We start from the raw sequence: 23,457 nt of genomic DNA on the forward strand, positions 1-23,457 counted from the left end.
TTATCATTTCACGATTATTATTAGATAGGTCACTTGATATTACAGTGATTCGTGCGCTTTCCACAGGAAATTTCATGTGACTTAGTCTAAGGTGAGAAAGTTTACGATTGCATGTCATTTCTTAGTAGCAAATGTGTGGTATTATACAATTCTTATATATATTAACTTATATCTTAATCGCCGAATTATTTAATTCTGTAAATGAGATACTTGGCTCATGCAAAGCCGGTTTTTAATTAAATCGTCAATGCAGTTCCTGAAATCGTTTCTAGAAGCTGTCACGATAAGTATATCAAGAATAATAAAACAGACGATCCGTATAAAAATTATCGAGCACGTAACTTTCTCTAAACAATCGTATAATCGGGCTATCAAAAGTAAAAGATGGCAATTATATCGAGAAAATAACTATATTCTTTAATTTATTATGGTACTTATATCGATTAATTTCTTTTGACGATATGCCATTTTCTAAAAAGACAAGTATCTAAGTAGTCAGCCAAGCGTGATATCTTATAGTAATAAAAACACGTTTTCGAAAGCGCTGGATCTCGAATTGAATCATGCGTGACAATTCAAATAGTCTTTGAGTAACAAGTAAAAGTGCCCGTATCTTTTTCTATTTAATGCGCAATTTAACATCTCTTAAAATTAAGTAATATTTTATTTGTCATCTTTATTTCTTTTTAATCTTTTATTCGCCAGAAGTGATTAAATTTAAAATTAATAGATTAGAAAAATACTTGAAACATGTATCGATAATTTTAATTTTAATTTACAATTCAAACACATTAAACAAAAACCATCCAAAATTGATGAGAAAAAATCTGGGCTTTCTATAAGTAAATATAGGTTGTCGAAGACATTCTGTTCGTAGATCTGAGGAGTCACCTGCTTCACGCACGCGACAAGAAGATCACTGTGATCAATCGGCGAAGAAAAACTTTCTCGACACAATAGGGTGTCATATCGAAAGTACGAGATCTGGAACAGTAATTACCGAAAGAACAGCGAGTTGATCATTTGTTAACGTGACAGATATAGTATATATAGTGTCCAACATTTTTCTCAGTTCCTTTAACTTAATTCTTTGACCAATTTAAATTTAATTAAAAGAATTATTTTTTTTTTTTTTGTAATTTTAAATACCTTATTAATTAATATTTTTTATTATAAATAAACAATGAACTGCATTTTGTTAAAAAAAAGAATTTGTTTTAATTTAAATAAAGTTTAATTTCTAAGGTCGTTAAGAGTTCGCCATACAGAAGCAATCTCTCTCCCGGCATCTTTTTAGGGAAGATTTTTAAATTGATGGGAAAATAAGTAGACAGAAGAAAGTGCGGTGAACCTGGAACACCTTGTATACCGTAGTACAAGCGTGCGATGCTGCGTGTAATCTATTGACCGAGAGTAAAGCCGCGCTCTCTCGCACGGACGGAGAGGAGGAGCTCGCGTCTGGCCGACTTCTTCCTTCTCTCCGGTACGACACGCTTATCCGCCAACCCGATTGACGGTCCGGTTTTCTCGGTCACGGCTGCACGAGGGGGAGATCCCGTGTTCCTACATTATCCCCACGTGGACCGCGCGGGGAGGCTCTTCGTCTCCTACCACCACGAGAGAGCTGACGTTTCGCGCCAGTTCAAAGAGCAGATCGGCAGCAGGTGGATTTGGCGAACGGTACCGAGAGATCCTTCCAGAACGGAGGTCCTTCGAGTTTGACTTGTCAGTCGTCGGAAAAGGTTCCGCGAGCGCACGTGGTGAAGAAAATCCTTCCGTCGAGTGTTTAATGAAATTGCTCCATGATGTGCTGACAGAGCAATAAACAATTGCAGTGATAGTGACAGTGACAAGATCAGTGTTAATCGGTTGATACTGAAACTGTTGATGAGTCTTAGTGATTTCTTAAGATGAGGATAGAACGGTCATACTGGGTGCTGCTGGTAAGATTAATTTTTTCTTCGACATGTATGATAAAAACATTTGTTAACATGACTAAATTTTTCAACTTGATTAAATTTTCGTTGCTCATGTATTCAAGCTAAATATGTGTGAATACTTGAACTGAAAAATTTAATCAAGTTTTTGTGAAGTTAACAATTTTTTATTAACGTCATTCTAATTTTGCGGTGGTTAGAAGTATTGGAATTTCTTATTACTGTTCTAATTTTAATTTAATGATTAATTGCTGCTAATTTTTTTATTTTATTTAAAGCTTCGAAATTTTTAAAGCTTATCTAATATTGCGCAATAACTTTTTAATATATTTAATTAAATAATATATTTAAATTAAAATTATTTTAAAAATAATTATAACATTATTATTTTTTTATTACACAGAAATGAAGTAATTAATTTTATCAGCTGTTTTTTAAAAAATTGTATTTTTGAAGAAAATTTTATTTCCCGTCCGAATGAATGAAGTTCCTCATTCCTTTAATTCCCTGACCGTTTGATGCTGTCTGCGTCATTTTACCTGGTTCAAAGTGGAACAACCTTTGTTGCGACCTTGATCCAGTCGCTCACTGGAATGAGGAAAAGTAATAAATGCCTCGCATATGCACTGAAACACGAGTTCGCTCTCGCACGAGAATTCGCGAAAGGTTCTTCATTAACGCGATAAATATGAAAACTAATTTGAATTACTGATTTGAATTACTTGTCACGAAGTACTCAAACGCAATCATGCTATTTTGTTCACTGCCGAAGAATTCGTTGAATACTAGTGAAATCGTCTGCTCGGCTCGACGATTATTGGGCTCGACTATAAAACAACAAGCATGATAGATTTAATCTCTAATAAAATAGAGTAAAAGAAAATGTAAGATACAAGAAAGTTAACTAAAATATTAAATATTATTTTTGAAATTTCATATTTCTATTTTAATAATAAGTGGCAGTGAAGAGTAACTCTTATTAAAAATTTAAAATACATTTCTTTTTCCTTTTCACATGATTTCTAACGTTTATAAATTTTTTTGTAACAAATAAGTATTGTTTTGTCTTCACACATTTCAGTAAATCAAAAAGAAATTCATTTTCAATGGATAATAGTCGAGGCATTCTTCGTTATGTTAAAGCTGAGAAATCTCGCATAATTTCTAACTTTTTAAAATTTGCTTACAACTAGTAAGCATCGCCCGGCTTGTTTTCACACACATTTCACCAAATTGAAAGATGCATTTTTAATTTAATGGGATAATAGTCGAGGCATTCTTTGTCATGCTAAAACTGAGAAATCTCACATAATTTCTAACTTTTTTAAATTTGCTTACAACTGGTAAGCACCGCTCGACTGATTTTCACGTACATTTCACCAAATTGAAAGATGCATTTTTAATTTAACTGAATAATAGTCGAGGCATGTTTTTCGTCGTATTAAAGCTGAGAAGTGAATTCTCTTAGGGTTAGAGGCATACCGCATCGCGTGATACATCGTGATTAATGCGCTCTCACGTGCATATGTGTAGCTGCATCCTGCATTTGTTGCTCCGAGCTCGATCGTATTTTAATTTTAGCGAAACTAAGTTGCCTTTATTAAAGTATCGAGAAGAGATATTCTCGAAGCGGTTTTGTTCCATTAATTATCGGAGCACAATACGAAATTAATAATAAGCGTTAATCATAAAAGTAACGATCCAATTTGTTAATTATTGATGAAAGCTTAAGCACCAATAAATATAATATCGCCCGCCATTCATTAATACGCCGAGTATAAATCTCACGTTCACGGCTGACGACTAGCTTTCAATATAATTATCTCTTATTCATGATAATTAACTCGTTTAGTTTAAAATAATTATATTGGCGAATAAATTTATCAACTCGCCCAATTACAGGTTGCCAAGAGTCAGCTTAAATGAAACTTACGGTCATTTACTTTCACTAAATTTCAAGTATTGGCCAAAATTATAGGAATTACATATTGAATTACATATTCCAATGAAGTCTCGTATTTACCGAGCGATTAAATCTGCATAAGTAATACTTTCGCGACGGGATGTTGTGGAGCTCCCCTTTTCGACGATTGCGCAAAAGATCGCGACGCGATCTCCCGCGTTCTGCAAAAGCTCATTGCAGCCACTGCGTTTCCGGTGCAGCGAACGTAAACGCGCGGCCGACGCGTTTCCCCCGGCAGGCTTCCTCCTTCGTAAAAAGAAAAGGAGAAAGAATGAAGAAGAGGAAAGATCTCTTGCGCGATAGTCGGTCCACGCTCTTGGCAAACAAGAGATACGTGTAACGTAATTTACGCTTCCTTGCCAGTTCACTCGCGGGCGGCTATGTATAGCGGCTTTGCACGCTCGTTACGATTGTTCTTTCCGGAAGTTGCATTTTATTGTCTCCTCCGCTGAACCACTCGCGCGCCGTTTTCACTCGCGATTCAATTAAATCGGCGTCTCGCGCACGACGCCCACTAATTAGCGATATCAGTGGTTAATTAACATGCCATTTACAATTTTGCTTATGAAAATTTATATTTCAACTCGCATCGGCCGCGACTTCCTACCTAACTGTTAATTATAATTTACCGTATTAATAAGATTTAGATAACATCCTTTTAACACTTCTGACAATTAATTAGACAGCGACGTAATAATGCATAATGTAATCCCAGATTAACTTATATGCTGCATATAATGCTTTATGAAATATAATTATCAGATTATCTAATATTATTATTCGCGCGGCAATTATAAAAAATTATGTACCGCAATAGTACGTGCGGCGTGCAACTTTTCATTTCATTTTCCAGGCAGTCGTGCTACTGTCCCCGATCCATGCCAAGAAGAAGAACATCGAGAACGTCGACGATGGCGAGAGAGCTCAGGAGAAGATATCAACATCCCTCAAGCTCACCGATGAGGATCCCAAGAACAAAACGAGCAAAGTACAAGAAGTAGCATCCGTGAGTGAGCATGGAGAACTTTTAAATGATTTTTATTTGATGTCTTTATCTCTTTATGAATTGTATAAGATGCAAGATAGAGAAGTCTCCATACAAATTAATTTATGTATAATGATATTAATTATACAAATTAATTATGTATAATTTATATATTAATATATATTATATTTGCTAAAGGATCTAAAAAATATTTTTAGATCTGTATCTAGATAAATTTTTAAATACTTTGCAAAATTGTTCTCTTCTTGTATTTAACGAAGCTTTTTTTAAAATAACATTAATTAAATGAAAGAACCTTATTCAACTTTATTCAAATATTTAATATTCGATTCGAATAAATAACGCTATATTCTGATGCATTATAAATTATTTTATCTAAATCCAAATTAATCATTAAAATGTATTATTATCATTACGAATTATATCTTCTGTAATCATTTGTTTTAATAGAACTGTATATTTTTTCCTGCTTTTTAGGAGAAGACGCCGGAGAAGAAGGAAAAAATCGACGAGGTAAGACCAATAATGCATAGCACGTTACCGTTGCAAAAGTTGACAATGGCAACGTTAATTTCCACGAGAGAATACCCAATAACAACACGATATCCTCACAGCCACCCGAGGAAGTTGGATCCCCTCTCGAAGGTGGAAGCAGACAGAACGCGAGCAGGGACTTGATACTACCGGTCAGCATGGACATAGCGAAGATCATAACCAACGACGACGATTCCGACTCCGAGGAGAGCGACGAGGACGAGATTCCCGAGGCGTTACCCGAAGTGAGTTAAGACAACGCGCAGATTAAGAAAACGGTGTTATCTTCACGTGGGGCGCGTGACCGCGCACAAATGATCTATCAGCGTCGACTTCCTTCCACACCGTCGGCGAACGGTAGAAAGTCGGAGAAGTTTGACGTGTCCACTTGTCGTAAATTTCAACGAGATTTATCCCAATCGGTTTAACATAAATATGTATATTTTTCCGCCGGTAGACGAGTTTCTTACGGCGCTTATAAATATCGACTTTTATGTATGCGCTCGCTAATAAATTCGAGCTCGACGATTTCTAAACCATCATCACCGTCTATATTAGTATCTGTCACGTAAATATGATATGTGGTTCCTTCATTACCTGTATGCAGATCCTAAATCACTCTGCATCATTCATTTTTACTCCTGACTGAAAGATTGAATCGCGATTTATAATCCCTACGTTATATTTTTTTTTATTTTACACAGTTTAAATATATTTAAATATATTATATTAAATATATTATTACATATATTTAATATAATAAATATATTATATTAAAAATTATTTTATATACAAATTATTTTTGTACGTTTAAAAAAATACTGTTACACGAAAACAACGTGCACGTTGTATGTTTGAGTTCTACGTTAAACCTTATAGTTATTTTCTTTTCGCAAACCACGAGTATTTCAATTTACCCGCGGTGCTTACGTCACGTAACGTAAAATCAAAACGAATAACGCTTGTGACGGAATCATTCATTCAGCGTACGCTACTTAGATTGCGGCATTCTCGGATTTAGAACGGGCGCATCGTGCACGGTTTCACTTGTAACGGCGGCCTTTAAAGCAGCGCCTTTTATGCAAGTACTTTCACGTGTTCGACATATTTTATTACGACGACTCCGTCGCAAGGACCATCGGCTTGAATCTCGTGGAGTGGTGTGGTGTCGCGATCACTATACCGCCGCCGTATAGTCAGATGTATCGCGCGAGAGAACGACTTTCCATTCCGGACATTAATTAGCGAGCGACTTGAACGGATATAGGCGGATGTTGATTTATTCCGCGTGGGAATAGATAAGCGGCGACGGTATTACAGCGGGGGTCTCCTCTCCGAAGGCACCATAGAGAGTGATCGGAGTGAGATAAAAGTCCGATTTTAAGTGGAACCACCTTTCATCTTTACCTTATCCCCCCCCGATGGCAATCGACGGCACGTTTATTTATTTAGGTAGCGCAGAATTATATTTAATTACGAGGACACTAACGGAGATAATGTCTCGAGGATTTTTTTCTCTAAATCTGTGGCGATTTTAGACGCGCAATACACTCGGTGCGCAATACACACGTTCCTTTTAATTATACTTAGGTAAACGATCATTAAGGTCAGTGCACACGGACAATACTTGTAGGGGTTTATAATTACAAAGAATATACCGTAAATTTAATGTTCGCACACTAAAGTACAATTATAAGTTATTTGAATTAATAATATGATAAATTAGATAATATTTATATAAATTTAATAAAAGAAAATCTTACATTTAATAATATATGAATATAATGAGATAAAAAAATATGATGATATTAAGAAGAATCTTTGCAAATAATTTTTCTGAATAACAGGCCCAAGAGCTGCGGCTGGTGAGAGCCCAAGAACGACGGAGACCCGTGTTCGTCAAACCACTGCGGCCCGTGAGGCCGTCTCTCCCGAACAGGAGGAACGTTTATACCGGTGAGTTTTTCCACGGTTAATAATCGACAATCGCGAATCCGGCCCGCGCCGGATAAAAGTGGCACGGGCCGAGACAGATCGTTGATGATGATTTTTCGCAGGTTTATCGAGGCCGGCCGTCACGCGGCCGTCTAAACGGCCGAGCGAGTCAAAGAGGAGGCCCACGGAAAATGAATGCACTTTCTTCACGAAGACGGTGTGTCTCGAGGCCAACGATTATCCGCAGTGAGTCTGCCCTGAACTTTCGTTTCGGCATTGAATTAATGACGAACATTGTTACGCGGTCAATTTGCATACGGCCGAGATTAAAATCTCCCGGCCCGTCTTAATTGGCATGCCGACGATTTTCACTTTCCGCGTCTTCCCTTCCCGGGAGTATTAAAATAACGGCGATCGAATTGTTGAGATAAATAAGGCATTGGCCGCGTTAAAAAAATCTTAATTAGTAGAGTTCGGGCCAAGTGCATTGTTGTAGACGTTTTAAAATTGTTTTTCTTTTAATTTAAGTTGTAAATTTGCACTAACTATTTATTAAGCAATTGAGCACTCGTATTTCCGACTAATTTCAACTTAAAAATTTTCATTATCTGAGTCCGCTTTAGTCTTTTGAATAAACGACGAAATGCGCGTAAAAGAAATTTTCCACGCCGGAGAAAATATTGCTATTATGCACTTTCGCGAAAAAGAATTAATAACGGCTTTAACTTTCTAGCGAGGCGATAATAAGAAGTTTAAGGTCCAATAAGGAAATGGTATCCGCATTGTTGACTGATTACAAGGCGCAAGACGGAAGCGCGGAAGAAAAATTACCGGCCGCCCTACCGTTGGAGAATAAATATGAGAACAGATACGAGAGCAATGAAATTAAAAGGTGAATAAAATGAATATGTGTTTCTATAATTTTTTTGAAAATTTAATTAAATTTTACATTAACATAATTATTTTAGTTAAAAAATATTATTTATTTTAAATAATGAAAATATAATACACATGTAATAATTAAAAGAATTACAATTAAGTTAAGGATTGAATAACTAACAAAGTCGAATTTTTTACATTTTAAATAACAATTATTTGTTTTATTACTCTTTGCGTATTTTATGCCTTCAGACGATCTGACAATCCTCTCGATAACGTGGAGGAGGGTTTCACTTGTCCGTCAACTGTCAAATATGCTCGCCCGCAATTAGCGAGAGCTGCTTCTGGAGTATGGAAGTATATAATAAATACAGGTGAACACACCCAGACGATACGACTGGAGAAATGCTCGTAAGTATGATAACGTATATTTTATTCAAAAAAGGGAGAGTATTTTTTGAGGCATTATAATTATCAAGTTACGTAATATTTTAGCTGGAACGAATAAATAAAGAATAATTAATCAGCAAAAATATATGCCAATATAAGTTGCTATATGTAATTTAAAAATTTTAAAGAATTAATTAACGTTAAAGTTAATTTATTATAAATATATGATCTCTCTCTTTCTTTCTCTCTCTCTCTCTCTCTTCCGTCTCTCCCCGTCTCTCCCCGTCTCTCCCGGTCTCTTCCTGTCTCTCCCCGTCTCTCCCGGTCTCTCCCCGTCTCTCCCCGTCTCTCCCCGTCTCTCCCCGTCTCTTCCAATCTCTCCCGTCTCTCCCCGTCTCTCCCCGTCTCTCCCCGTCTCTCCCGGTCTCTTCCGTCTCTCTCCCGGTCTCTCCCGTCTCTCCCCGTCTCTCCCGGTCTCTCCCCATCTCTCCCGGTCTCTCCTCGTCTCTCCCCGTCTCTCCTCGTCTCTCCCTGTCTCTCCCGGTCTCTCCCGTCTCTCCCCGTCTCTCCCGGTCTCTCCCCATCTCTCCCGGTCTCTCCCCGTCTCTCCCCGTCTCTCCCTGTCTCTCCCGGTCTCTCTCTTCCGTCTCTCCCGGTCTCTCCCGTCTCTCCCCGTCTCTCCCCATCTCTCCCGGTCTCTCCTCGTCTCTCCCCGTCTCTTCTCGTCTCTCCCTGTCTCTCCCGGTCTCTCCCGTCTCTCCCCGTCTCTCCCGGTCTCTCCCCATCTCTCCCGGTCTCTCCCCGTCTCTCCCCGTCTCTCCCCGTCTCTCCCGGTCTCTCCCCGTCTCTCCTGGTCTCTCCCCGTTTCTCCCGGTCTTTCCTGGTCTCTACTGGTAGATATGAGAGAAATTGAATAAATTGCAAGTAGTCCAGAATCGGGCTATGCGAGTAATATTACAATGTAATAGATACACCAAAATAGAACATATGTTACAAACGTTGCAATTTATGTCTATAAAACAAAGACTACACTATAATGTATGTACATTTATATTTAAGATTTTACATAACTTGGCGCCAAATTACTTAAAGGATAGACTAAAAGTAATTAGTAATGAAAATGGAAGAAAAACAAGACAGGAAGGGACTATTGCAATAAAATTCGTTAGAACTAAAAGTGCGCAAAAAAGCGCGTGAGGGCGTAAAATTATACAATACCTTGCCAGCAGAAATTAGAAGTTGTAAAAGAATTGATGTATTTAAACGGATGTTAAAGAAGCATGTATTTAAATCTATGTAAAACATAATAGCTGAGAAAGCTAAATAAACTTCAATCAATCTCTCTCTCTCTCACTTTCTCTCTTGTAACAGTGTAAATATATTAAACTATATTAAAGAAAGAGATACATATTTTGTAATAATTTTATTTCTATATACTCTTTGATGTTTCAGCAATATTACAAACAACATTTAAATAACATTTAAAATATCTTTACAGGACTCAGTCAAGTTGCTCGTTTATCTCCGAAAACTATCGTTCCTCCTGCGTGCAAATCTACAATTACCATAGATTGTTGACCTGGGATCAGAAACTGGGACTTCACATGGACATATTTAAAGTGCCGACCTGCTGCAGCTGCCACGTGCACGGCTACGCCGAGATCTTTCCGCCCCATCAAAAGGATCCCCCGATAAAGCCCAAGGAGTCGTTCCCGGGCGCGGATTTCGCGACGATCAACGATCAGAAGGACGATTTTCAGGATCTCATCAAACCGTCGGTCGTCCTTAATCACATTTCCAAGTATACTCCCACTTTGAGCTACGACTCCAACCACGGTACTTTACCTCAGAATTACTCACCGTTGTCCGCAACATTGCACGCCCTCAGCAAATATCTCTCGTTTCCTTCAGTATCCAGCAACAAGAAACCGGTATTGGAGATCAGCCCGACAAGTAGGCCCAGCTTTACCCTGCCTACTAGAACTAGACCGAAGAAGCCCTCGCCGATCCCGCGCCCGTACGACAAATTGCCGCAACAACATGCGCCCAACACACGAGCGCCGGGCTATAAAGGCCCGTTGATTACCAAGAGCAGCAGGCCTAACCGAATCAACAGGCCACCTTTCAGACGAGAATCCACCTCCCACGAGGATTACACGGAAACTTCTCGTAACATCACGGCCAACAATCGGTGAGTGGCGCGTAATGTTTTTTACTTGTTACATTTACTGCGTTAGTTTATTTTTTAATATGTATTCTTCTTTATAAAATATTTTTACGAAATTTTTATATAAGAAAAACAATTTTTGTTTATTATATGATATCTAAAGTTTAATGAAACGTTAATCTTTGTTTCAGAATTCAGAATTAAAGTTACTTCTGAAAGTTTAAATAAATTTTAAAAAATAAATAAATTTGAAAACTTAAATTAATTTTACAGATAAAATTTATTAATATTAATTAATGTAAATTTAATATATATATTTTTGAAATATTTCTAGAAAAATAACTTTTATCAAATATTTAGATAATGTTTTACAATTTAAGACTAATTTTAGAAGCTAAATTAAACTTTAAAAAACTAAAATAAGAATTTAGAAACTTGTATATCTTACAATTAAAATTTTTAAGAAATGTTTGAAATAAATCATTTCTTTTAGATACAGTCAGCCGTACGATTTGGACATGGATGCCACGTCGAGATTACAGAACGGAGGCTTTGACGACGAGTACCAGGAGCCGCAGAGGAGAATCAACTATAACTATCACCCAATCATAGACTTTTTCAAGCCGGAGGCTTCCATGCTGCAGGCTTCCACGGAACCGCAACCAGCCACCCAGCCGGCACTGGTCCAGAGCGACAATAACGCGTGGAAACCGATGATATCTTAGACCGTAGTGTTCTTTCTTCGGAGTACCTGACATTCTACTTTAATAAAAATTCCAAATCACGTATTTTGCGAAATTCTCATCTCTTACATTAATATCTACAATCGTGAGAAAAGTATTATTTCTTAGAGGAATAGAGCGGGGTGTTTCGTGTGATAGCATGTTCATTGTTAGCCTGCTTTTGAGACCTTTTTCAATCTTTTCTCAAACAAAAGAGAAAAATAAGAATCCGTAATTTAATTAAAATTATAAGTAAATATTAGCCTACAATTTAGTTTGATATTTAGACATTCTGCAAGATGCTTTGTATTGTCATAAAAATTTAAATAGACAATTTATTTGATTTGTTTCTCTTTATTGTTTAATTAGGTCACACAAGAATAATAGTAGGTTATACGATAAATTTTTATTCAAATGTTACTTGAACAATTTTTTATATAGTACTTGCAAACATATACAACGTTAAGTATTAGAGTATTACGTCCAACCAAAATGGGCAGATGCAATAATCGTTTCATTATTTTGGACTTTTAAATACGTTTGTCTTGATTTAATATTTATTACCTCTCTCTATAAATTATTTATAAATTATATCTATGGAGTTCACTATGTATCCAATAAAGTATTCTTAGATTGTTATTTTTTAGTCTTAACACCTGTATAGGTATATATTACTTGTTTATATATGTTTGATCTAGGCTGACTGTATTGTAACGTGCACAGCAAGAGGCAAGAGAAAGTGTTCAAATTAATTAAAATTCATTCCCTGGAGATATTTTATAAGAATTAGAATTTACTTATTGACCGAGTTTTATTTAATTAAGAATTACATTTCGATGATCAGTTAAATTTATTTCGGTTAAGAATTAATTTATTTTAAATAAAATTAAAAATTTTTAATTAAATTTTATTCCAATTTATAATTAGTTTAATTTTAAATTAAATACAAATTAATTAAGAATTAAAATTTTATTCTCAATTAAATTTTATTGAATTAAAAATTAAGATTTAATGCTCAATTAAATCTTGTTGCAATTGAGAATTAAATTTCAATTTTTAATTAAATTTTGTTGTAATTGAAAATTAAATATTATTCTCAATTTAAAAAAATTTAATTTTTAATTACAACAAAATTTAATTAAGAATTGAAATTTAATTCTCAATTAAATTTTATTTAATCAAGAATTGAAATTTAATTTTTAATTAAACTAAATTTAATTAAAAATTTTTAATTTAATTATCAATTTTAATCAATAATTAAATTATTTTGCAACTCTGCCTGTAATTAACCGCGTATAAAAATGGATTATAATCAGTATTATAGTCAGTACATCACGTACTTCGATATTACAGACGTACAGTAGCAGGTATAGTTGCTTCGCTGTAAAGTTCGACTGTGTGTCGAACTTTGAGCGGTGCCTTCGCTGAGATGGCGCTAAAACAGCCATTTTAAGGAAAATCGATGGAGAAGGGATAAAAGCCAGCTTTGTTCGCTCGCATGAAATTGCACCTTTATATCTGAACGCAGCCCAAGAGAAGAAGCGACGAAGAAAAAAGACATTGTATTTTAATTGCCGTCTTGTTATGAATCGATAATGTACCGATTTTTAACTAAATGTTCATCTTCTGCAATAGTTAATTGTTTTTTCACGAACTTGACCTGCACGGGATCGTCTCAGATGCGCCATAGTAGTAAACACAGTGCAAAACGGACACGTAACAAATCGCACAGTGCAAAACGGACACAATAACAGACTTAACACATGGGTTGGGACTTTTCAGGGCACCCCTACCGACGGGGTGGGTGCGGGAGAGTAAAGCCCCCCTGCACCCCGTGTGTGTATGTGCAAGGCAATCTCTGCACCACATGGGTTTGCGATTGTGTCCGTTCGCACTGTGCGCATTTGTTACTGTGTTCGTTTCACTCAGCCTGCTGTGTCCGTTTATTACTGTGCGGATCTGGGACTCACTCTTTTATTCACCCAGTAGGTGAATCTTTTCACAAAAAATGCGCCATCTTGGGGTAGATAATAAAGTTGACTAGAAATGGTCCTTGTTAAAATCCAAATTAAAGAGTAAGCTCAACATTTTTTTCTGCCAACTTCAACAGATAAATCGTATTACTGACGATAAAAAACATATTTATTGTGTAAAATTTAAGTACGCACTTGCGTTACTTTTACACTTTTTTTTGTAATAATTTACACTTTAATTAACACAATGTGTTAAATTAACTAGCAAATATGTTAAATTTTAATATAAAAATTTTAACCGGATATTTTCGACAAAAAAAACAATTTTTTACTGTGTATAATTTTTTATTGGCAATTAATTCCTTAGCATTTATACAAGCAACTTTGGCTTTGATTTAAATGTTAAATTAAGAACCAAAGTACATTTTCTTCAGGACGCATGAATGGCTTTTTAGTCGTTTCGCTTTTCTTATTTTACTTGTCTCTTTAATTGCTTGTTGATAAACTTAAAAATTTGCTTCTGATCATTTTTGGTCATTCTTTTTCTTTTGGCTTCTTTTTCTGCGCAACAAGTGCCTCAGGATCCCTATTAATAAGTGTTATATAAACCTGAAAACAAATAACACATTTTTTAATCTAAAATTTTATCAATAAAACTGTCTCTAATTGTATAGAATTTCGATAATAATCTAGAATACAAGATAGCACAAACAAGGATAGTATTAAAATTGAATATTTTTTAAAACTAAATTGAATTAAAGTTATTGGCTTATAAAATTAATTATGTTACAAGTTTAGATTAAAAACTGTGTTAAGCTATCTTAAAAGCATTCAAATTAAATTAAATATGTAAAAATTAATTTTGAAAAAGCATTAATACATAATACATATTATAATGTAATTAAATACCATAATTTAGATAACACCTGCACACACAATTAGAAGGAAAAGGCCAACAACAGTTAATTAGTAAGATTTTAACACTAATATTTATGTAATTTATAATTCTTTAAACTACTTTATTATTAAATACGTATACACACCTTTTTCAGTTTCATCAACAATGCACTTTCCCGTAGATCCAAGCCATTTTACACAATGCGGTCAAAGTGAGCCACTTAGTCGCATTCATGTGTATATGCCCTTTGTCAGAAATGTACTCTTGTTATACTCGATTTGCTGGCACTCGTCTGGTGCCAAATTGCCTTTTCAATAAATTTACATATCCATGTAAAAATTCTTGAGAAAATCTATCTATAAATTGGTTGGCGTTTTCGGTAAACATTAACATCTGACGATGGTGCGACTCCGACATAGTGTGGCACTTAATCCATTGTGATCTCGGCATTTTTCTTACACATTTGACAATAATATCTCAATTTTTGCAAGCCTCGTGCCTTGTTCTTGTTGGTAATATATTTTGGGGTACCTTTTCATGTTTTCCCATGTTGTATCTCAGATTGAAATCTATATAAGATTATTAATCATAAGTATTATTTTGGTTCTTTAAAATCTATTCCATCATAAATTTAAAAATATATAACTTGTAAAAAATAAATTAACCCTAGAATGTTATTGTAAGTTTAAACTTAAAAATAATGTGCTTATTTTTTTTCTTCTCAATTTAATATTATATTACTTGTATTTATAAAAATTTAGGTTACAAATATTTTTCATTATATTATGTGATGACAACATTCTAAAGTTAACTATATAAGTTTAACTCAATAAAAATCATATAATATATAAGTTACAAGTAAAAACAATATCAGGAGAAAATTTAATGCTTTTATCATTTTAGACTATTCCATAGACCCCCAAAAAGTACTTTAATATATGTCAAATAATTTTCTATATTTTAATTATTCCCGAAGTACTTCTAGACAAAGATTTTATTTTTGCATATTAAGAGGATGCTAAACTGCCCATCAAACTTTTGATTGAGGTCAATAATGCAGAGTCATTATTTATCCTTGTTCATGAAAAAATTTGCTTTAAAATACAAGTTATATAGCTTATACTTACAAATAAAATGGTGTCTCGCAGTTGGAATAGAAGGAACAAAGACTATTTTGTCAAATTACGTTTACAAGCCGTAAAAAACATTTATGTGATCAAAAATTTTATTATTTAAGCGCTTTTATTTTTTAAAATATCTTTTTTGTACAACTTGTAATCGTAATTTGACGATTATAATCTTATTCCTCAATCTATTCCGAACCGGAAACACCATTCATTTGTACGTATAAGCTGCATAACTTGTATTTTGAAGCAAATATTTTTATGAACAAATAAACTTTAAAAAATTTTTTGCATTTTTGGTCTTTATCTAATCGTCCCTGGGTTCATTTGTGTACGTACTTTTTAAAAGTGTAAAAGGATTATCAATTCTGTAAATTCAATTCGAAATTAAGTGATTAAACAGAATGTCGGTAAAACACACGGATTTAGCATCCTCTTAAGCCAGCGGTAATTGTTCAGTTTAGGAGACCTACTTTTAAAATCAATAAATTATGCTCATTCGACGGGTTTTTGCACGAAATGAAAGAATCTAGCAGAAAAAAAAGCGTCGCTCTGCCTCATTTAGCGAAATATTAATCGTTAAATTTGACTACTCACCAGGTTAGAATTCCTTTCTTTTTTTTGAGAGTTAATGTGCCAAATCTCAGGTGGATATGCGACACGTATGACTCTTGCCCTTGGAGGGACTATATCCTGCCACTCTCGTTTTATAATTCTTCGAATGATTTTATAGCCTGATATTGGTGGATTCAGATTTTAAACGCTCTGCTGTTTTTCAGTATCGCTCATGAAGTCATGATACCACATGATACTTAGCTTTTCCCAAAGAGGATCAGATAGAGTGGAAGCTGCCATAAGAGCACAGTGTCCGAGTTTCAGAGCCATCTACCAGCTTCCTAATAAATCCCCCCACTCTTCAATAGCGTCCAAAATTCCTCTTGAGATTTAGGCCGGTTCCACAACTCACGGTTAAATTAACTGGCCGATTTTCCATTGGAATTGACCAATCGTTTTGTCGTTAAGCAAAATTAACAAATACGATTGGTCATTCCAAAGGAATATCAGCCAGTTTACCTCATCTTCTCTCTCTCTCTCTCTCTTCTCTCTCGCCACTCTCCCGATGCATCATCTCTCTCTCTCTCTCTCTCTCTCTCTCTCTCTCTCTCTCTATCTCTCACTTTTGACTATTTTGCGACTTTTTAGCTTTGAAATTATTGATATTAATTAAGAGAGAAAAAGAGAAAGAGAGACATATATACACACATTTATTTTATATATGGTACATATACATTCTTATGTATGGTATATACATACAATACATACATATATACACTTATATACATCATTAAACAATGTTATTTCTCTCTCTCTTTCTTGTTTTTAACCTGATAGAAGCAGAATTTTTTAATTCTATACGTAACAACCAAAATTCTAGCTGATACAAAAATTAACGATACATTTTGGTTGTGACATTGTAAGAAATTTGTTTATATCAGCAAAACATTTTTTGGGTGTACTTATTTTGTGTCTTTTTTTAATCAGATGCTTTTTTTTATTTTTTCTATTAATTCTCTTTTTGTGTTTCCTCTTTTTTCTTTCTTGTCTCTAATCAAATTTTTTATGATATTCTTTGTTTTTCTTTATATTAAAAAAAATAGATATTATATTTTGCTGATAATAATAGTATTTTTTTAACATTTTCTTAGATATTTTTTTTAGAATTTATTTACATGTAAATAATTTACATAACTATTTTTCATTTTTTAAAACAAATTTTCTATTTAACTTTTTTTTCTTTCTTTTTCGTTTTCTTCTTCGCTCTTTTTTTTTTTTTGTACAACTTACACACCACGTACACGAGCGGCAATAATATCACTCGACCACGAGCAAATTCTCGCGTTTCCACGTTTTTTTAATTATAAATAAGGATTATTATTGAGAATATATATAAATCTTCCAGAGGGAATTGCGGCGGGCATAGCTTATCCAGATATCGGGAGATATCTTCTAATATCTATGAGCGTATCTAGTTTAAAGTTATATTTTCATTTATGTTATTAATACGGTCGGACACTGCTACGTGATCACGAGGATTTTGGATGATCATGATCATCGGTTGCGGAAGCGGAGAGAGGGGTAGTCAAAAGGAATTTTCGCCGGGCGAGCTCGCAACGGCCACAACTATGAAGTCAGGAAGAGGGGCGAGGCGAGCGGGAGGCCCGCGAGGGAGCATAGAACCGCTGCAAAAAGCCACGGCCGATGGACGGAAAATTGGCGCCCCGCCGATCCTAGGAGAAAGCACTTCCGAACTTCCGACGGGCGACGAAGAGCTCGCGAGGAAGATTGAATTGAACTACAGGATGCCGGACTCTCTCCCGCGAGAAGCGGAGGATGTGGAGTGTACTACGCGGTGCGACGGAAGAATCAGCGGAAGATGAACATTTGCACGGGGGTCCGAGGGACCTTCGAAAAGATTAGAGCGCGCACATTCATGATTTTCTGCAACCGTAAGACTGCGCGTCTGTCGTGATTGGACCACGCAATGCTAACGCGCAGCCTCTAGGCCGGAATTCATAGTCGAATCTTATTCAAGTTCCAGCTTAAGCACGATCTTGAGACGTCAATGCTGTTATTTCATTGGTTAAGTAAGTCTCAAGTCGGCTCAAAGCTAGACTTAAGACAATGCTTGAGCTTAAGATCGGTCTATGAATCCCGTCCCTAGTGGGGGGCTGTGATGCGATTTCAAGCCCGGGCACGCTCACGCACACATCGCACTCCCCCTATCCGTAAAGGTGCAATTTCATGCAAGCGAAGCAAAACTGGCTTTTACCCCCTCTCCATCCAATAAAAAGCAGCGTCGCTTAGCTATCGCTATTCGCCTCCTTCCTTTTCATGGAGCGAAGAAAAGCTGGCTTTTTATCCCCACTCCTATCTTTTTGTGGAGTATGTCTTCGCTGGCTTTCTGTTTATTTACTGTGTATTTATATACAATTAGCATTGCAATCAACAAGAACTTGTTCTTGTTCCGAACCTGTAATCAGAGTTGCAAATAATTAATTAAATATTTCAATTAATTACATTGAAATTGAAGAATTAAAAGTCAATTTTAAATTAAATCTTATTAAATTAAAAATTAAAATGTAATTTATAATTACAACAAAATTTAATTGAGAATTAAATTTTAATTTTTAATTAAATTTTGTTGTAATTAAAAATTAAATTTTAATTATTAATTAAATAAAGTATAATTAAAAATTAAATTTAATTCTTAATTAAATAAAATTTAATTAAGAATTAAAATTTAGTTCTTAATTAAATTTTATTTAATTAAAAATTAAATTTAATGCTCAATTAAATTTTGTTGTAATTAAAAATTCAATTCTCAATTAAATTTTGTTGTAATTGTAAATTACATTTTAATTTTTAATTAAATAAGATTTAATTTTAAATTAAATTAATTGACTTTTAATTCTTCAATTTCAATGTAACTAATTGAAATATTTAATTAATTATTTGCAACGCTGCTTGTCGTGTCCCATTTCGACACTGTCATTGGCTACACGGAAAAAGGAATCATAATCTAATTCTTAATTTAATTTAATTACATTGAAAATTAAAATTTCATTCCCTGAGAGATATTTTATTAAGAATTAGAATTTACTTATTGACCGAGTTTTATTTAATTAAGAATTACATTTCGATGATCAGTTAAATTTATTTCGGTTAAGAATTAAATTTATTTTAAATAAAAATTAAAATTTTTTAATTAAATTTTATTCCAATTTATAATTAAGTTTTAATTTTAAATTAAATACAAATTAATTAAGAATTAAAATTTTATTCTCAATTAAATTTTATTGAATTAAAAATTAAGATTTAATGCTCAATTAAATCTTGTTGCAATTGAGAATTAAATTTCAATTTTTAATTAAATTTTGTTGTAATTGAAAATTAAATATTATTTCTCAATTTAAAAAAATTTAATTTTTAATTACAACAAAATTTAATTAAGAATTGAAATTTAATTCTCAATTAAATTTTATTTAATCAAGAATTGAAATTTAATTTTTAATTAAACTAAATTTAATTAAAAATTTTTAATTTAATTATCAATTATTAATCAATAATTAAATTATTTTGCAACTCTGCCTGTAATTAACCGCGTATAAAAATGGATTATAATCAGTATTATAGTCAGTACATCACGTACTTCGAATATTACAGACGTACAGTAGCAGGTATAGTTGCTTCGCTGTAAAGTTCGACTGTGTCGAACTTTGAGCGTGCCTTCGCTGAGATGCGCTAAAACAGCCATTTTAAGGAAAATCGATGGAGAAGGGATAAAAGCCAGCTTTGTTCGCTCGCATGAAATTGCACCTTTATATCTGAACGCAGCCCAAGAGAATAGAGCGACGAAGAAAGACATTGTATTTTAATTGCCGTCTTGTTATGAATCGATAATGTACAGCATTTTTAACTAAATGTTCATCTTCTGCAATAGTTAATTGTTTTTTTCACGAACTTGACCTGCACGGGATCGTCTCAGATGCGCATAGTAGTAAACACAGTGCAAAACGGACACAGTAACAAATGCGCACAGTGCAAAACGGACACAATAACAGACTTAACACATGGGTTGGGACTTTTCAGGGCACCCCTACCGACGGGGTGGGTGCGGGAGAGGTAAAGCCCCCCTTGCACCCCGTGTGTGTATGTGCAAGGCAATCTCTGCACCACATGGGTTTGCGATTGTGTCCGTTTCGCACTGTGCGCATTTGTTACTGTGTTCGTTTCACTCAGCCTGCTGTGTCCGTTTATTACTGTGCGGATCTGGGACTCACTCTTTTATTCACCCAGTAGGTGAATCTTTTTCACAAAAAATGCGCCATCTTGGGGTAGATAATAAAGTTGACTAGAAATGGTCCTTGTTAAAATCCAATTAAAGAGTAAGCTCAACATTTTTTTCTGCCAACTTCAACAGATAAATCGTATTACTGACGATAAAAAACATATTTATTGTGTAAAATTATAAGTACGCACATTGCGTTACTTTTACACTTTTTTATTGTAATAATTTAACACTTTAATTAACACAATGTGTTAAATTAACTAGCAAATATGTTAAATTTTAATATAAAAATTTTAACCAGGATATTTATCGACAAAAAAAACAATTTTTTACTGTGTAAATTTTATTTATTGGCAATTAATTCATTAGCATTTAATACAAGCAACTTTGGCTTTGATTTAAATGTTAAATTAAGAACCAAAAGTACATTTTCTTCAGGACGCATGAATGGCTTTTTAGTCGTTTCGCTTTTCTTATTTGTACTTGTCTCTTTAATTTGCTTGTTGATAAACTTAAAAATTTGCTTCTGATCATTTTTGGTCATTCTTTTTCTTTTGGCTTCTTTTTCTTGCGCAACAAGTGCCTCAGGATCCCTATTAATAAGTGTTATATATAAACCTGAAACAATATAACACATTTTTTAATCTAAAATTTTATCAATAAACCTGTCTCTAATTGTATAGAATTTCGATAATAATCTAGAATACAAGATAGCACAAACAAGGATAGTATTAAAATTGAATATTTTTTAAAACTAAATTGAATTAAAGTTATTGGCTTATAAAATTAATTATGTTACAAGTTTAGATTAAAAGCTGTGTTAAGCTATCTTAAAAGCATTCAAATTAAATTAAATTATGTAAAAATTAATTTTGAAAAGCATTAATACATAATACATATTATAATGTAATTAAATACCATAATTTAGATAACACCATGCACAACACAATTAGAAGAAAAAGGCCAACAACAGTTAATAGTAAGATTTTAACACTAATATTTATGTAATTTTATAATTCTTTAAACTACTTTATTATTAAATACGTATACACACCTTTTTCAGTTTCATCAACAATGCACTTTCCCGTAGATCCAAGCCATTTTACAAATGCGGTCAAAGTGAGCCACTTAGTCGCATTCATGTGTATATGCCCTTTGTCAGAAATGTACTCTTGGTATACTCGATTTGCTGGCACTCGTCTGGTGCCAAATTGCCTTTTCAATAAATTTACATATCCATGTAAAAATTCTTGAGAAAATCTATCTATAAATTGGTTGGCGTTTTCGGTAAACATTAACATCTGACGATGGTGCGACTCCGACATAGTGTGGCACTTAAATCCATTGTGATCTCGGCATTGTTTCTTACACATTTGACAATAATATCTCAATTTTTGCAAGCCTCGTGCCTTGTTCTTGTTGGTAATATATTTTGGGGTACCTTTTTCATGTTTTCCCATGTTGTATCTCAGATTGAAATCTATATAAGATTATTAATCATAAGTATTAATTGTTGGTTCTTAAAATCTATTCCATCATAAATTTAAAAATATATAACTTGTAAAAAAATAAATTAACCCTAGAATGTTATTGTAAGTTTAAACTTAAAAATAATGTGCTTATTTTTTTTCCTTCTCAATTTAATAATTATATTACTTGTATTTATAAAAATTTAGGTTACAAATATTTTTCATTATATTATTGTGATGACAACATTCTAAAGTTTAACTATATAAGTTTAACTCAATAAAAATCATATAATATATAAGTTACAAGTAAAAACAATATCAGAGAAAATTTAATGCTTTTATCATTTTAGTACATATTCCATAGACCCCCAAAAAGTACTTTAATATATGTCAAATAATTTTCTATATTTTAAATTATTCCCGAAGTACTTCTAGACAAAGAATTTTATTTTTGCATATTAAGAGGATGCTAAACTGCCCATCAAACTTTTGATTGAGGTCAATAATGCAGAGTCATTATTTATCCTTGTTCATGAAAAAATTTGCTTTAAAATACAAGTTATATAGCTTATACTTACAAATAAATGGTGTCTCGCAGTTTGGAATAGAAGGAACAAGACTATATTTGTCAAATTACGTTTACAAGCCGTAAAAAAACATTTATGTGATCAAAAATTTTATTCATTTAAGCGCTTTTATTTTAAAAATATCTTTTTTGTACAACTTGTAATCGTAATTTGACGATTATAATCTTATTCCTCAATCTATTCCGAACCCGGAAACACCATTCATTTGTACGTATAAGCTGCATAACTTGTATTTTGAAGCAAATATTTTTATGAACAAATAAACTTTAAAAAATTTTTTGCATTTTTGGTCTTTATCTAATCGTCCCTGGGTTCATTTGTGTACGTACTTTAAAAGTGTAAAAGGATTATCAATTCTGTAAATTCAATTCGAAATTAAGTGATTAAACAGAATGTCGGTAAAACACACGGATTTAGCATCCTCTTAAGCCAGCGGTAATTGTTCAGTTTAGGAGACCTACTTTTTAAAATCAATAAAATTATGCTCATTCGACGGGTTTTTGCACGAAATGAAAGAATCTAGCAGAAAAAAAGCGTCGCTCTGCCTCATTTAGCGAAATATTAATCGTTAAATTTGACTACTCACCAGGTTAGAATTCCTTTCTTTTTTTTGAGAGTTTAATGTGCCAAATCTCAGGTGGATATGCGACACGTATGACTCTTGCCCTTGGAGGGACTATATCCTGCCACTCTCGTTTTATAATTCTTCGAATGATTTTTATAGCCTGATATTGGTGGATTCAGATTTTAAACGCTCTGCTGTTTTTCAGTATCGCTCATGAAGTCATGATACCACATGATACTTAGCTTTTCCCAAAGAGGATCAGATAGAGTGGAAGCTGCCATAAGAGCACAAGTGTCCGAGTTTCAGAGCCATCTACCAGCTTCCTAATAAATCCCCCCACTCTTCAATAGCGTCAAAATTCAAATCTTGAGATTTAGGCCCGGTTCCACAACTCACGGTTAAATTAACTGGCCGATTATTCCATTGGAATTGACCAATCGTATTTGTCGTTAAGCAAAA

The 23,457-nt window shown here is 33.8% G+C and overlaps 2 protein-coding genes and 1 pseudogene across 3 annotated transcripts; 1 reads left to right on the plus strand and 2 right to left on the minus strand.

Moving 5' to 3' along the window:
• Positions 1-724: 724 nt before the first annotated feature.
• Positions 725-11,599, plus strand: LOC105829188 (neurotrophin 1-like). 2 transcript variants are annotated; one of them, XM_036288317.1, is made up of 11 exons: positions 725-1,943; positions 4,754-4,906; positions 5,384-5,419; positions 5,521-5,685; positions 7,288-7,396; positions 7,498-7,621; positions 8,109-8,267; positions 8,507-8,665; positions 10,143-10,480; positions 10,556-10,835; positions 11,305-11,599. In XM_036288317.1, exons 1-11 carry the CDS (start codon positions 1,911-1,913, stop codon positions 11,534-11,536), a joined length of 1,788 nt encoding a protein of 595 aa, XP_036144210.1. In that variant the 5' UTR covers positions 725-1,910; the 3' UTR covers positions 11,537-11,599. The 2 variants fall into 2 exon arrangements, with proteins under 2 accessions (XP_036144210.1, XP_036144209.1); XM_036288316.1 differs by having other exon boundaries at positions 10,143-10,835.
• Positions 11,600-13,876: 2,277 nt separating this feature from the next.
• LOC118646120 lies at positions 13,877-16,413 on the minus strand (annotated as a pseudogene).
• A 4,289-nt stretch (positions 16,414-20,702) lies between these two features.
• Positions 20,703-23,269, minus strand: LOC118646047 (DNA/RNA-binding protein KIN17-like). Its single transcript, XM_036288318.1, has 3 exons — positions 23,020-23,269; positions 21,432-21,857; positions 20,703-20,995 (listed from the first exon to the last, which is right to left on the minus strand). Exons 2-3 carry the CDS (start codon positions 21,835-21,837, stop codon positions 20,721-20,723), a joined length of 681 nt encoding a protein of 226 aa, XP_036144211.1. The 5' UTR covers positions 21,838-21,857; positions 23,020-23,269; the 3' UTR covers positions 20,703-20,720.
• Positions 23,270-23,457: the final 188 nt, after the last annotated feature.

The sequence above is a fragment of the Monomorium pharaonis genome, chromosome 6 (genome assembly GCF_013373865.1).
Source record: "Monomorium pharaonis isolate MP-MQ-018 chromosome 6, ASM1337386v2, whole genome shotgun sequence".
Taxonomy (NCBI): domain Eukaryota; kingdom Metazoa; phylum Arthropoda; class Insecta; order Hymenoptera; family Formicidae; genus Monomorium; species Monomorium pharaonis.